Genomic DNA, 15051 nt, shown 5'->3' with positions numbered 1-15051 from the left:
ATAGCTCTGGCTGTCCTGGAACTCACTTGGTAGACCAGGCTGGCCTCGAACTCAGAAATCCGCCTGCCTCTGCCTCCCAAGTGCTGGGATTAAAGGCCTGCACCACCAGGCCCGGCAGCTCAGTGTTTTTAAATACACTATTTAATACAATACCCATCTGCCTCAATTCTTACTTTATAAGCAGATGTCCCAATCTATTTTTCTTATTTTTTTGAGCCAGGGAACTCTGGCTAGCCTGAAACTTGATTTGTAGTCCAGGTTGGCCTTAAACTCAAAGAGATCCTTCTGACTCTGCCTCCTGAGTGCTAGGATTAAAGTCACCACACCCAGCTAAATCTATTTCTTAGGTAAACATACATTCATAGTCATTTGATCATTGGAGATACTAAATAAATGTTATAGCCTATGAAATGTGGAGACTCATACAGAACGGGCAGAGACTGTCACTTGCTTTCTATCCAGGACTGAAAAAAGAGATTGGTCTGCAGACCTTGAATGACTCCACCATGAACTGAGAATCGACAAGGAACACTCCGCACACTCGGAACTCCCACTGTTCGAGCTGCTGGACCAGCTGCTTCATGACAGGCAGGTGGGTGTAGAGCTCAATCTGACCTGCAGGGGGAGCACACAACCGCAGTCGGGAACACAGGAGGCTGCAGAGATGGAGCAAGGGTGGGAAGGGCACAAGGTGGACACAGCATGCCCAGTGTGTGTGAAACCCTCTGTTCAGGCCCGGTACCTAGAGAGAAGGACATCAGATCCTGCTACGCATCCAGGTGTTTTGCTCTGTGTCATCTGTGGTGCTGGGGACTGAACTGCAGCCTTGCATACGCTAGGCAAATGTGCCGAGACTGTCCATCCCCTCAGACTATGCAGTGTTCCTGTGGATTTTTGTGAGGGTTTTGCATTTTGCTCCTGAGCTTCATTGTTTTGATTTATGTCTGTATGTCTGTATGTCTGCCTGTCTGTATGTCATGTGTTTGCAGTTGCCTGTGGAGGCCAGGACAGGGTGTCAGGGGCATTACAACCTCCCAGGACAATCACAGAACCTGAGGTACGGCCATCACAGGGACATCAAGCAGACTATACTTCTACATTTCTTTTTTGCCATTGCTGGGGCTGGGGACGTGACCCTGTGGTAGATTGTCTCACTGGCATGAACTAGCCCAACACCCACCCCTCAGCACAGAAAACCAGTAACATGAGCACAAGGAGGCGGCGTGGAAATCTTCACACTCCTGACACACACATGAACAAGGCTGGCTCGGGTCCACAGCTCACATGTCACCTGTCCTGTCCAATTTCACCTCACAGCACCTCTGGTCACCCAGTCACCCCTGCCTCCGTCTGCCTATAGCTTCTTGTCTCAGGCCCTTTGCCTGCACAGCTGACTCCATTTTTGTCCCACAGCCTAGTTTAAAGGACAACTGACTAGTTGCCTCCTGTACCCTCTGTGGGTCACCTGCCAAAAATACTAATCACGGGTGACTGTTGATCACACTTGCTTACCACTGAGCCATAAGCTCTATGGCCATGGCCCCCTTACTCTTAAGGTTTATCTCAGTAAGCACGGGATAAACCCAAGGGATAAACCGGATCCAACTGGGTTCCACATGTAGCTATTCACTACTGTCCCCTTGAGGACACAATGCCACAGCTTCAGGCAGCCTGTACTCAAGTTGTTGCTGTACCTGGACAGTCAAAAAGGATGTAATCGTCCTCGACGTGGCCCAGGCAGTTCTCCAGCCAGTCAAAGTTATTGGCAAAGTACTCCATGCAGAAGACCAAGCCTCCGTTGGGACCAAACCGCAGAGAATCGTCCTCCATCACGTCGTCCACCTCGATCAGTTCCCGGATGTCTGCAGAGTCAGGCAGGGACCAGAGTGAGTATCCACTTGGAAAACTTTTTTTTTTTTTTTTTGGTTTTTCGAGACAGGGTTTCTCTGTTTAGCCCTGGCTGTCCTGGAACTCACTCTGTAGACCAGGCTGGCCTCGAACTCAGAAATCCGCCTGTCTCTGCCTCCCAAGTGCTGGGATTAAAGGCATGCGCCACCACGCCCGGCTCACTTGGAAAACTTAATCAACGGGTATATAAACACCTCACACTCGGGGCTGGGACGACAGCTCAGTGACTTGGCGTGCTTGACACACAATCGTGAGGACCAGAGTGTGTGTCTGCAGCACCCATGTAAAAGCTGGGCATGGCTGCACCTCTGTAACTGGGGTGCAGTGGGCAGACAGGAGGGATGCTGGGGGACTGTGCCCAAGGTTCAGTGAAAGACCCTGCCTCAAAGGTGGAGAGTGAGAGACCCAGACAGCTGACTGAGCATTACTGCAGAGATATCACACAGCAGACCACAGCAGACATAAGAGGGAGGGAAGCTCTATTTTTGTGTGTTTGGGGTTTTTGTTTTTTTTGTTTTGTTCTTGTTTTTGTTTTTTTCGAGTCAGGGTTTCTCTGTGTAGCCCTGGCTGTCCTGGAACTCACTCTGTAGACCCAGCTGGCCTCCAACTCAGAAATCCATGTTTGTTTGTTTGAGACAAGGTCTTAGACCAGGCTGTCCTAGAGCTCACAGAGATCTGCCTGCCTCTGCCACGTGAGTGCTGGAATTAAAGGCATTCAGTGCCACACCCGGCTTGGAGGGGAAGCTCTTTAAGCTCGGGTACAGAATAAATTCCCAGGTGTAGCATTAAGTGAAAATCTTAGTGCATAGAGCTTCCTGTAAGAATCAGGCGTGCTTGGGAAGAGAGGACCCCTGGTCTTGCAAACTTTATCTGCCCCAGAACAGGGCCAAGAAGTGGGAGTGGGTGGGTAGGGGAGTGGGGCAGGGGGATAGGGAACTTTCAGGATAGCATTTGAAATGTAAATAAAGAACATAAAATTAAAAAAAAAAAAAAAAGAATCAGGTGTGCTGAGGAGGAAGCTGGCTGTGGTGGCCTACACCTCAGGTCTTAGCTCTTGGGGGAGTGGGGAAAGAGGTCTATACAGCTAGGTCCTGTTCCAAGGCAAACACCAAAACCAAACACAACAAAATACACAAGTCCACTGCACCCAGTTTATATGTACACTCAGTTGCTTATGGAGGAACACATCAGAGACCAGCAACACTGGCTACTGAAGGGAGCAGGCTCGAATGCTGGGCCACGATTCTGGACGCTTCCTGCTGTGTGCCGGTCACAGTGTGAACCATCTGGCTATGTAGTACCTATAGCAAGGAGTCAGCTGAAAGGAAGCCAACTGCTATCTCTTCACTTGATGGCCAAGAAGCCACTTAACTCCCGAGCCTGATCACAAGTTGGAGGTGGGGAGGGGAGTACCCACCCTGGGGTGGGAGGATGGGAACTCTGTGACTGACCTCCTGAAAGGTCTTCAATCTGAACAATAAGTCGCCCTCTGGGAGGCCCCAGATCCCTCATCTTTCTGCTTATGGAAACTGAGTGCTTTCGCCCACATGATCCCAAAGCAATAGCCTGCCTTTTTTTTTTTTTTTTTAAATGTATTTATTTATTATATGTAAGTACACTAGTTGTCTTCAGACACACCAGAAGAGGGAATCAGATCCCATTACAGATGGTTGTGAGCCACCATGTGGTTGCTGGGAATTGAACTCAGGTCCTCTGGAAGAGCAGTCAGTGCTCTAACCACTCCAGCCCCAGCATGCCTTTCTCTTAAGAGCCGAGAAGATGATTTCCACTTCCTCCCCAGCCTGCTCCCCCACTCTACCTACTAGAGGGCCATACTCTTCAAGAACGCACCCCTGGCTCACATCTGTGATCCCAGAAATCAAAGGTAAAGGCAGGAAGTTTAGAAGTACAAGGCCATCCTTGGTTACATAAAAAAATCTGAGGGCAGCTCTGGCTACATGAGACTCTACTTCAAAAACATTCCATGGCAGTCAGTGTCCACACTGGACAGCCTCCCCCCACCCACTCCTCTCCAGTTCTCTGTCCCCTCCCACCAGTTGTCAGTCCACTGCTCCACTAACTCTGGTCAGAGCTGTCAAGGTCACCATGGTCCCACATCTGTTATCATCTTATACAACTGCTTGGTTGCAGAGCAATACCTTTTTTTTTTTTTTTTCCTCTTTTTTTTTTGTTTTTTTGAGACAGGGTTTCTCTGTCTAGCCCTGGCTGTCCTGGAACTCTCTTGCAACACCTCTTTCTGGAAACACTCCCTCTTGGCCTTTCTGAAGCTTAGCACTGCAGCCTCCAAAGAATGAACAGCTTCAGGGCTCCGCCTCTGTCCCCCTTCTCCAACCAAACTCTCTCCCCATGTGAGGTCATCCTAGAACTTTTGGTTTTGGTTTTTGTTGTTTTGTTTTGTTTTTTTTCGAGACAGGGTTTCTCTGTGTAGCCCTGTCTGTCCTGGAACTCACTCTGTGGACCAGGCTGGCCTCGAACTCAGAAATCCCCCTGCCTCTGCCTACCAAGTGCTGGGATTAAAGGCGTGCACCACCACGCCCGACTCCATCCTAGAACTTAATGTACCGAGACGTTACTTACTCATTTATTATTTAGCTGATGGCTCAAATATTTGCATTTTCCATCTAACTGCCTCTGCCTCCCAAGTGCTGGGATTAAAGGCGTGCACCACTAAAAATAGGTTTACTATTTTTAATTAAAAAATAAAAAAAAGCTTTGTTTTGTTTCGCAGAGCAGAGGTAACAAATGTGTACCACCCCCCTGGTGTTCTGTGGTGCTGAGGGTAAAACCCAGGGCTTCACGTACCCTAGGCAAAGACTCCACCACCAAGCCGCAGCCCAGCCCCGAGCCTCCCCCTTTAAAGCCAGCACAGGTGCTACTTAGTGCAGACAAACCATCTTACCCCCAACTCACCAGAGTAAGCGACAAAGGGACTAGCGGGAAAGGCAGGGAGGCAGGAGCCCACTCACCCCGGAGTCTCTCAGCAAAGACCAGAAAAGGAGGCCATGGCATCCACACCCACAAACACCACCATGAAATGGCCCGTGGCCTCATCTCACTCCACCCGACACCAGGGCTGAGGACGTGAGTAACTGGGCAGGCGGTTTCCAGTACCTTCTGAGCTTTCCGGTGCCTGAAGAAGGTGGCACTGCCAGGACTTACCAGCCATGACGGGGTAGTTGAAGTGTTCTGCCGCGGGGTCCAGGTTGACCACCTGCACAGATCGATTGAGGGCTTCGCAGTGCTGAACCATGGTGGAACAGTAGGTGCTCTGGAACGTTACGAGGTGGGGGGTTAGCACCCAAGGCAGTGTCGTGCCACCCTCCACACGCCCAGACAATTCTCCCCTCTCTGAGCCAGTGTCCACCCAGGCCAAACTGCACCTCCAGGGAAACCTGGGGAGGCGGTGAAAACAAGGCTGCAGATCAAGATGCGGGGCTTGGGCTCAGGGAAGATTTTTTTTTTAAAACACAGTCCACAAATTAACTTAGGTTACAGAAATAACCTCCTCCATGCTTCCTTTTGACAGCCTGTTCTCTCTACCTGGGACAGTCCTGCCATACAGATACACTGTAACTGACAGGCGAGCTGTGTGGCTTCCCAATCAGAAGACAGGCCCTGGAGTCACAAGGCCATCTCTGGTACTTTGAATCTTGTGTTTATTAAATATTAAAATGATACAGACACCTCCACAGACTCTAGGCATCCCTCAAACATCACCATTGCCATTTCTACTGTGCTTAAGTGTTCTTAGCATCATTCTCTTAATATGTACACAGTGAAACACTGTATCACAATTAAAAATAAAAATAAAAGCCGGTTGTGGGGCACGCCTTCAATCCCAGCACTCAGGAGGCAGAGGCAGGCGGGATTTCTGAGTTCAAGGCCAGCCTGATCTACAGAGGGAGTTCCAGGACAGCCAGGGCTACACAGAGAAACCCTGTCTCAAAAAACAAAACAAAACAAAACAAAACAAAAACAAAAAAAACAAAACCAAAAGTTCTAGGATGACCTCACAGGGCAGTTCCCGGAGCAAAGGTGTCCCGCAGCTCTGGGTGCTGGGACAGAACTCAAGTCTTCCGGGAGGTCAGAACGAGCTCTTGAGCGCTCAGCCCTCGCTCCAGCCGCTCAAGAGCTATTAAAGCTGCTATCACTCCCAAACAACAACAACAATAACAATAACAACAAAAAAGCCAGGTCCAAGCAGCGATCAGGAAGTCATTTACCCAGGGGTTCCCCGAAGCCCAGCGACCCACGCACCGCAGCTCCTCCAGACTCACCTTCCCGCTGCCCGCGGGGCCCATGACGAGCTGCGCATACCGAGGCATTGCCGCCTCTCTGGGAGTCTCACACACAGGCGGCCGACGGCCACACTCCCACCAGCCTTCGCGCGACGGCCACGGCGGGGATGTGCGTGGGGGCCAATCGCAGCCCCAGATCACTCGTTCAGCATGGGTATTTGCTACACCGCGGACTACGGAGCGTCCCCAGGGCCAAATGCCTTCCGAAACGCGTCCCGCGCACGGAGAGGAGGCGGAGACACGAGTTCGTTCACGCGTGCGCAGAAAGAGAAAGCCGAGAGCCGTTGTGGGTTGGGTCTCGGGCGAAGGCGGTTGCCTGGGTGATAGCGGATCGCGGAGAACGCTCCGCGTCCCCGGGGGCCGCAGCACCCGTGCTCGGGTTGAACTCACAGGGTGACACCCCAAGATCTGCAGGTCCTCTGAGGGCCTAGAATACTGAGGTGGAGAAGGAATACTTGCTTTAGGGTGCGAGTGGATGGATTTGCCCTGACGCGTCCTTGTCACCGAGAGATGCCCAGGCGCAGGAGCCTGGTGACCTGAGGTTCCTCCGCCCTCGGGTCTATAGCTCCAGGATCCCGGGTCTTCCTCCGCTCCATCCGGCAGCCGCCTGAGCAGGGTCGGAGGGGGGGGGGGAAGAGCCGGAGGCCGCCGACTCGCAGCGGGTGTGGCGCACGCGTGTGGACGGGATGCCGAGCCGTTGGTCCGGGGTCGCGGGGCCGCCCGCCTTAGCCCGGACGGAAGGCGGTGAAGGGTGAGGAGGCCTTGGGAACCCCTGTTGAGGAGGCGCGAGTCTGGGGAGAGGGATCTAGCGGGGCCCCGGGGCTCGGCTGCCCAGGCGGCCTCGGAGCAGGACAGCGACTGCGCGCTTTCGGGGCCCCTAATCTGGCGGGGAGCCGAGGGCCCAAGCGGCCCCGGGCCTGGGAAGGTTCTGACTGTTGGATAGATGGGGACAGTTGACTGATGTCACAGCTGGATGCCATGCTTCCCTGCCCCCCCCCCCCGCCTCCTTCCTTAAAATCAAGGGGAGGGATGACTGGCATCCAACTAGGCCCACAATCATGGCTCTTGTAGAATCTGGATCCGTGGCCATGGAATAAATATATATTTATGTTTATTAAGTATATACTTATTATTAAATGTACATTTTATTGTACATATCTATTTGGTGCTAAGACGTCTTAAACATGCGATGTGGTCCCTGTATTTCTTCCCTGTTCTTCGCAATGCTTGGTAGTGTGCTGCCTCTGTGGTCTCACAGTCACTGAGAAGCTACAGGAAGCAATTTCATTTTTTTGAAAAAAGTAGAAAGACCGAATCCACTATTGGAAACACTTAACAAACCAACGTACTAGTTCCGGCACAACGCAATTACTCTTTTCAGGACAGAAATGACGTCTATTAACGAACAAAAAAAGATGGGCTGCTGTGATGGATCAGTGGTTAAGAGTGCTGACTGCTCTTTCAAAGGTCCCCGAGTTCAAATCCCAGCAACCACATGGTGGAAGTCCTTTTTGGTAAAAATCGGACTAGGGATCCAGCTGGGTGGTAGTAGAGCACTTGTGTAGTGTCGGTTAGCCCTGGGTTCTATCTCCTAGTAACACACACTCACACGTTTGTCCTAGCATGCTAAAAATCAGACGGCTCACTTATAAAAAGCTTTATTCTTTTTTTGTAGCCAATCTAGAGGAGAAACTTGGTAAGACGTTGATGGAAATAGGAAAAAGTCAAGAGCATGTGTGGCTGTCTCTGTCTTTAGACATTCGGTCCCCAGTGGCTCTCGGGCTGCCAGATTACATATTATGCATGTTCTCTCCTAACAGACCACCTGGACATTCTTATCCCCAGAATTCCAAAGGCACTGGCGAGCAGCATAAAGCAGGTAATGCATGTGGATTACAGATTGGAGAGAAGCCAGGTTACCTGTAACTAAGTACACAGTGGAGTGTTACCAATTGGCCAAATGGCACAGCAGCTAAGATCACTTGTGGTCAAGCTGGACGACCTGAGTTCAGTTCCCCCAGAACCCACCGGGTAGGAGAGAACTCTCCTTCTGAGTTGTACTCTTTCAAGAGTTTCAAAGATGAGCTCTTTACCTTTTGTTAATATATAACGATTTTTTTTTAAGTACCAGTGAATTGTAAAAGAAATCTGTTCAGAATTAGCAGCAGTTGGAAAGTGCAGGGCATACCTGTTGTTTATACATGCACTAGTGGGGAGAATCCTGAATGAGCAGCTTCAGAAGCCATAAGCTATCTCACAGGAAGCACTTTCAAAATACCTCCTTGCTGATCAAGTTAAGAGAGAGAGGAAAAGATCGGCTCTAAAGGCCTCTTACTAATTTTGCAAGTTAAGGGGAGGTAGAGTGTGCTGGCCTTGGTGACATGGGTGTGTGTGCAGGGGATGCCAGAGAACAATTCTGTGGGTCACTTCTCTCATTCTGTTTTACAGTCCAGGGACTGATCTCAGATTGCCAGACATGCTGGGCAAATCCTTCCCCATCTTGTCAGGCCTGCATCTCATCTTTATTTGCACTGAATTGCTGATGAGTGGTTCTGAGTATCTTTTGATGTTGATTCCAGATGTTTGTGCACTCTAAAAATAAAGGGCATACTATATATTCTCTCAAAATTTAACTCTGACTTAAAATACTATAGCTGCTTCAGGATAATCAGTGGTAGTCATAAATATGTATTAATCTTTGCCTCAGAAAGTCGTATAATTAATGTCTGCCTACAGACAGGATCAAGGAGGGACACAGAGTGTACTCACACATTGCCAAACTGCAGGAGTTATGGAAAAGGACTCAGATCCAAACCATTCATATCCCCAAATCAATGACAGATGCATCTTTTCTAAAGGTAAGACGGAATTTTAAATTTTAACTATGGTGTGTGTGGAGGTCAGAGGAAAACTTGTGAGAACCAGTTCTCTCCCTGTGTATCCTAGAGGTCAAACTCAGGCTGTCAGTCTTGGCAGCAAGCGCTTTGCTTGCTGAGCCATATTGCCAGCCCCTGAAATGTTTCTGAAGGATGCCTGATATCAGGTTCAGGGCCTCAGCGTCTGAAGCAAACTCAGCAACCAAGCTGTAGGTCCAGAACTTGTGTCTAAGATAAACTACGTAGACAGAATTTAAGGCCCTGCAGTCTTCATGGCATACGTGACATCCTGTCAGTGAGTCCATGAAGGGAGCACCTGCAGAGCTGAGGTGGTGTAACACTGTGGAGCCTGTCCACTTCCTTTTTTCTTCTAGCTCTTTCTTTTGGACACTCTTTTCTTGACTCTGGGCATCTGCACATTCCCACATACAGACATAACAATTTTTAAAAATTTAGGTTGGGCTGGGCGTGGTGGCACATGCCTTTAATCCCAGCACTCAGGAGGCAGAGGCAGGTGGATTTCTGAGTTTGAGGCCAGCCTGGTCTACAAAGTGAGTTTCAGGACAGCCAGGGCTACACAGAGAAACCCTGTCTCAAAAAACAAACAAAAAAACCCCAAACAAACAAACAAACAAAAATTTAGGTTGGAAACTAACTCACAGTATGTTCCACAGACATAGTAGATATTTCTCTGCTTCTGGAAAAGATGTCTCCTTAGTTGAGACAGAGTAAACTAAGGTGCTGTCAGGTACCACCATCTTACACATTAAAAATCACAGTAAGAAAGCAAGGGCAAGGGTAGGGGAGATGGCTCAGCCGGTGAAGGTGCTGGACACCAAGCCTGAACCTGCACGGAATTCCTGAGATCCACACAGAGAAGAGAACTGAAGGCTGCGAGCTATAGCCCCACCTTCCACACACACACACACACACACACACACACACACACACACACAAACACTCAGACTCACACACACACATGCACACAACACGAAATCAAGCAAGCAAGCAAGATGTCCAACTTGAGAAGATAGATGGGGGCAAAATCTTATCAACAGAGAGCAGAGCCCCCCTTTTTTAGTTCTAGGTTTCTTTGGTTCTCAATGCTCAAAAGATACATGCATTACTGTGGGTGGCAGCTACATCCATTTGCATGTCTTGATAAACTGTCATTTCCTTCTCTAGGCAAGTTGAGATTTTGACTGAATTTGCCTGTGAGAATCCTAAAGATGAGATAGATGGGCCAGCCCTCAACACCCATCCTTTCAGAAAGACCACTGACCTGTATTCTGTAGTGTCAGGGGTCTCTGCAACCACCGAGGCCAGCACTATGTCAGTCTGTGCAAGATAAAGCCGTTCAGTTCAACACAACTCACACAACTCAGGAGATGGTGTTGGTTCAGACTTCGAGAGTCTTACCTCGAGTAGTTTATTTTAGGCATACGTAAGCACAGCACCATTTGGGAAAATGTTTCCTGGTGATAAGTAACTCAACCCCATGTACACAGCAAAGCGTAAGACGTGACTACAGCAAAACTCTGTAAAGCAGAAGGTAGGTACTATAGGTTAACTGAGGAAAGAGGCTCGAGGGTCGTTCCTTGACAAGGGTCTGGAGGAGCATTTGGTGTTGCCTGGCAACACAGATAATGCAGTGGCACTAGACTATTAATCACAGGCTAAATGTATACATCTCTCCTTAGAAGAGACGACCCTGTGTATTTGACATTCCTGGCTCTCCCGGTGTTTGTCCGTGACCACAAGGACCTGCATGCCTCCTATGCTACAGCAGTCAATAGCCCCCATTCTGTCTTTCAGCATCCAGAACTCACCTTGGGCCAGAAGCGCTACCTGTGCAGCATTGCTAAGATCTGTAACTCCAGCTATCTGAGGACCTTAATGAAGAGGCAGTACATGCATCTATTTCATCACGGATCACAAAAGACAGGCAGGTGGACCTCCATTTGGTTTCTTTTTTGTTTTTTTGTTTTTGAGACAGGGTTTCTCTGTGTAGTCCTGGCTGTCCTGGAACTCACTTTGTAGACCAGGCTAGCCTCGAACTCAGAAATCCGCCTGCCTCTGCCTCCCCAGTGCTGGGATTAAAGTTCTTAGGAGAAGTGAGAGTGTCTTCTAAGAGGTGATTTGTGTTCCAGGTGTCCTCACTCACCACAGAGGCCACATGAGCTCTCGCTATGTACAGAAACAGCATTCCCCCTGTACGACATGGAGACACCATGTGGAGAGAGAAGACCCTCTGAGCATTGCAGCTGAAACACCTGAAATGATCATACATTCCCTTTGGCGACCCCTGAGACACAAAGAAGGGTCTGTCTGTTTCTTAAGTTTAAGAAGGAAAAAAAAATGTACCCAGTTCCATGTGAAAGGGACCCTCTTGAGAGTAAAACTCCTGTTTCCTAGTGCGTCCACTCCACTAAACTCAGATGAGGGAGGCCACTGCCTCTTCATTGCAGTGAGTGGGATATGACACTCAAGGACGTTCTGTGACAGGTTTTATATATATAGCTCAGGTATTCCTCAAATGCAGGGTAGTCTCTTGCCTCAGCTTCCCACATGCTAGCAGTACAGGTGTGCCACCACACCACGTATTCCACTTTTTCCCACAGTATAATCTGTGGATTTATAACCATGTCTTGATCAGGGCAGGCAGGTTCAACAAGTAAAACTATTTGGTATGCATGTCCAACCACCTGTGTTTGAGCCCTAGAACCCAGGGTAGAATCTGGTAGAACAGATTCCCCAAGGCCATACATGAACCATGTGAACCATAGCACACACACCCATATTCAAACACACAGTAAATAATAAACAAATCCTGGATCAGCTAGAGATAGACTGTAGTTCCCATTCAAATTCCAAATAATGCAAATGCCTCCAAAACTGTGTAGAATACCTGCATTGAGGAGTACTATACAGCCAGGAGGAAGGGGAAGAAAAGCAGCTATCAGCCGGTGTAATGGCATAAACCTGATCTCTCAGTACTTGGGAGGATCAGGAGGCTAAGGACATCTTGGTCTCCTTAATGAATTTAAGACATGCTTGGACTACATGAGATTGTGTTTCAGAAAATAACCCACAGCTAACAACACGAAAGTGTCAGTATCCAAACTATGAGAACTGTACTATACTTCAGGGTTAATAGATCACAGGAGAATCTGGGGAATGAGGGTCTTTGGTAATCCCAGCAGCTAGTGTAAAGAATCTTATGTTGAAAACTGACAGCATTGTTCATGTTACTGTCTCCAATTAAAATATTTCCCTTTATCACAGGTTAAAAATTGGTTGTGCATCTAAAACAAGATGTAAGTCCCTGAAGAGTTTTAGAAGACCGGGCAGGCTGTTCTTGTGGCCAGGTAAATAATTTAACACACACAGAGACACACACACATGTTATGGAGTTTTGTTTTTGAAACAAGGTCGCATAGAACCAATCCTTCTGTCTCTACCTCTAAGCACTAAGATTATAGGTGAGCAGGATTACCATGCCTGCCTTGCACTTTTGAACACTGCGCTTAAAAAATACTAAGCCAAATATAGTCATTTTAATTGTCTTGATTAAACATTTTACGTGTGATGAGCTCTAACCATGGCGGTTTGACATAGGCCCCAGGGCAGAAGCAGTGGGCCTGAGTTCCACGGCAGCCTGGTTCACATAGCAAATTCAAGACCACTCAGAGCTGCTCACTGATACCCTGTCCATCTCAGAAACCAAAACAACTAATCATGAAGTCGCTTAGGCTTCCATTCAAAAGAACTGACTACTCAAGAGTGAGATGCAAGTGTGTCTGTTTCCTGTGCTAGGCGCGTGCTCTTCACATAGACCTCCGCTCCTAGTCCTTTGGGATTTGTTGCTGTTACTGTTGGTTTTGTTTTAGGCAGGGTCTGTCTCTCTCTAGCACAGCCTAACTGATAACCACGTGCTGGAATATAGACGTGTGCCAGTATGCCCAGCCTCACATGTGTTTTGTAGCTGTCTGCCAAGCATATGTGAGGTCCTCGTCCAAGACATCAGGGAAAGGGCAGGGAGGTTGTTAAAGCCTGCTCTAAAAAGGCCAGGGAGACCTCGGCAGAGAAAACATTGCTAAGGTCCTCAAACCATGAGGAAAAAAACCCTACAGGATATGGAGACATTGAAAACATAACCGACGGGTTACCTTAGCTCCTCAACCAATAAACTCTGAAAATCAGAGGAAACAGTGTTTACTAAGTGTGCAACCCACACTTACAGTGCCGTGACTCTACCGTAAAAGAGACTGGGAAGTGGAGGGTAACTAAGTTGAAAATAGTAGGGGATTTTGTCTGCTAAAAGCTTCATATGCTGGGCCATTCTGAAGCAGCGTTTGGCATTTTATTCCCAGGCATGTGTGGTGGTGCACACCTTTCATCCCCACACTCTCAGTACACAGGCAGGTGGACCTCTGGGAGTTGGAGGCCCGACTGGTCTGACATACCAAGTTCCAGGACAGTCAGGGCTACAAAGTAAGACACCATCTCAAAATATATGTGAATGAGGCTGAAGAGATGCCCAGCAGCTAAGAGCACTGGCTGCTCTGCATTCAATTCCCAGCATCCACCACGCCAGTTCCGAGAGATCTGATGCCCTCTTCTGCCATCTGTGGGCACCAGGCACAGCCACACAGTACAAGGGCATACATGTAGGCAAAACACTCATACACATAAAATAATAGTAATACATTAAAGAATTTCATTTCTAGAATATGCATTATAAACGTTTATCTCCCCTGTAGTCCCTTCTAATGATTATCAGTCATGCATGAATGAAGAAACAAAGGAAGAGGATCTACTGAATAAGTGCATGCAGTCCATGTCCATCCAAGAACAAGGCTCATCTCCTGTCAACCTGACAGGCTAAACCTCCACACCAAGTTCAGCCATCAGCTAATGTCCAGATGCAGAGTGGACAGGGAAGAGCTGGGACCATGTATGGGATAGTGCTAGTAGTAACTGGTATGTTATTTTGGTTGTTGAGAAATTTATAATAGCTGCCTTCGTCTAATAGATTTCTGTGTTAATGTGTAATGTATGCTTGTTTCTAGCTAGAACAATTAAAATTTTACTTGCAACATAAATCTGAATTTTAAATTATTTTATGTGCATTGGTGTTTTGCCTGCATGTCTGTCTGTGTAAAGGTCCTGGAACTTATGGAACTGGAGTTAAGAGACAGTGTGGCTGCTATGTGGGTGCTGGGAATTGAACCCCATCCTGGAAAAGCAGCCAGTACTCTTAAACTGCCACTGAGCCATCTCTCCAGGCCCCCGAATCTGGCAAATATATTATTTCTCCTTTTAGTTTATAAATTTATAGTTTATAAGTTTGTAAATATGTGCATGTATGTGTAATTGTTGATTATTCCATAAAGTTTTTCTTGATTAAATTAGGAAGCTGGAAAATATTTACACAGAATAGTATTTGCAGATCTCACCTTGAAAAGCAGATTGGTCAATATTTGCTATTAAATATAAATTAAAAACCTATGGATAAAATAGGCATGGTGATACACACCTTTAATCCTAGTGCTTGGGAGGCAGGGGCTGACACGGATTTCTGTGAGTTCCAGGCCAGCCTGATCTACACTGTAAATTCAGGTAAGCCAAGGTTATATAGTGAGACACTGTCTCAAAAAATTGTTAGATCCAATCAAACACTCGCAGTAAGGTTAAGACTCATTGCTGAGGGCTGGAGAGATGGCTCAGTGGTTAAGTGCACTGGCTGCTCTTCCAGAGGTCCTGAGTTCAAATGCCAGTAACCACATGGTGGCTCACAACCATCCGTAATGAGATCTGGTGTGTCTAAAGATAGCTACAGTGGGGCTGGTGAGACGGCTCAGTGGGTAAGAGCACCCGACTGCTCTTCCAAAGGTCCAGAGTTCAAATCCCAGCAACCACATGGTGGCTCACAACCATCCGTAACA

General features: G+C 48.0%; 2 protein-coding genes across 2 annotated transcripts in view; one reads left to right on the top strand and one right to left on the bottom strand.

The window, feature by feature from the left end:
* Positions 1–6393, bottom strand: part of Gpn3 (GPN-loop GTPase 3) — an 8644-nt gene extending 2251 nt beyond the window's left edge. The window contains exons 1-4 of the mRNA XM_021186942.2: positions 6207–6393; positions 5089–5197; positions 1695–1862; positions 491–615 (exon numbers count right to left, since the gene is read on the bottom strand). Coding sequence (XP_021042601.1) covers positions 491–615; positions 1695–1862; positions 5089–5197; positions 6207–6254 — 450 coding nt within the window. The 5' untranslated portion in view covers positions 6255–6393. The remainder of the gene's footprint in view (positions 1–490; positions 616–1694; positions 1863–5088; positions 5198–6206) is intronic.
* A 97-nt stretch (positions 6394–6490) lies between these two features.
* Positions 6491–14208, top strand: Fam216a (family with sequence similarity 216 member A). Its single transcript, XM_021187031.1, has 7 exons — positions 6491–6978; positions 8048–8106; positions 8964–9085; positions 10919–11048; positions 11254–11425; positions 12389–12471; positions 13867–14208. Exons 1-7 carry the CDS (start codon positions 6914–6916, stop codon positions 13989–13991), a joined length of 756 nt encoding a protein of 251 aa, XP_021042690.1. The 5' UTR covers positions 6491–6913; the 3' UTR covers positions 13992–14208.
* The last annotated feature ends 843 nt before the right edge of the window (positions 14209–15051 follow it).

The sequence above is a fragment of the Mus pahari genome, chromosome 23 (assembly GCF_900095145.1).
Source record: "Mus pahari chromosome 23, PAHARI_EIJ_v1.1, whole genome shotgun sequence".
Lineage (NCBI taxonomy): Eukaryota > Metazoa > Chordata > Mammalia > Rodentia > Muridae > Mus > Mus pahari.
The sequence above is the reverse complement of the archived record's forward strand: the minus strand, read 5'-3'. Positions and strand labels throughout refer to the sequence as shown.

Coding starts and splice junctions, on each gene's coding strand:
- Fam216a (XM_021187031.1), top strand. CDS start 6,914: ATGCCGAGCCGTTGGTCCGGGGTCGCGGGGCCGCCCGCCTTAGCCCGG. Junction 11,049..11,253: donor TCACGGATCACAAAAGACAG/GCAGGTGGACCT, acceptor TTTGTGTTCCAG/GTGTCCTCACTCACCACAGA. Junction 11,426..12,388: donor CCCCTGAGACACAAAGAAGG/GTCTGTCTGTTT, acceptor CCTTTATCACAG/GTTAAAAATTGGTTGTGCAT.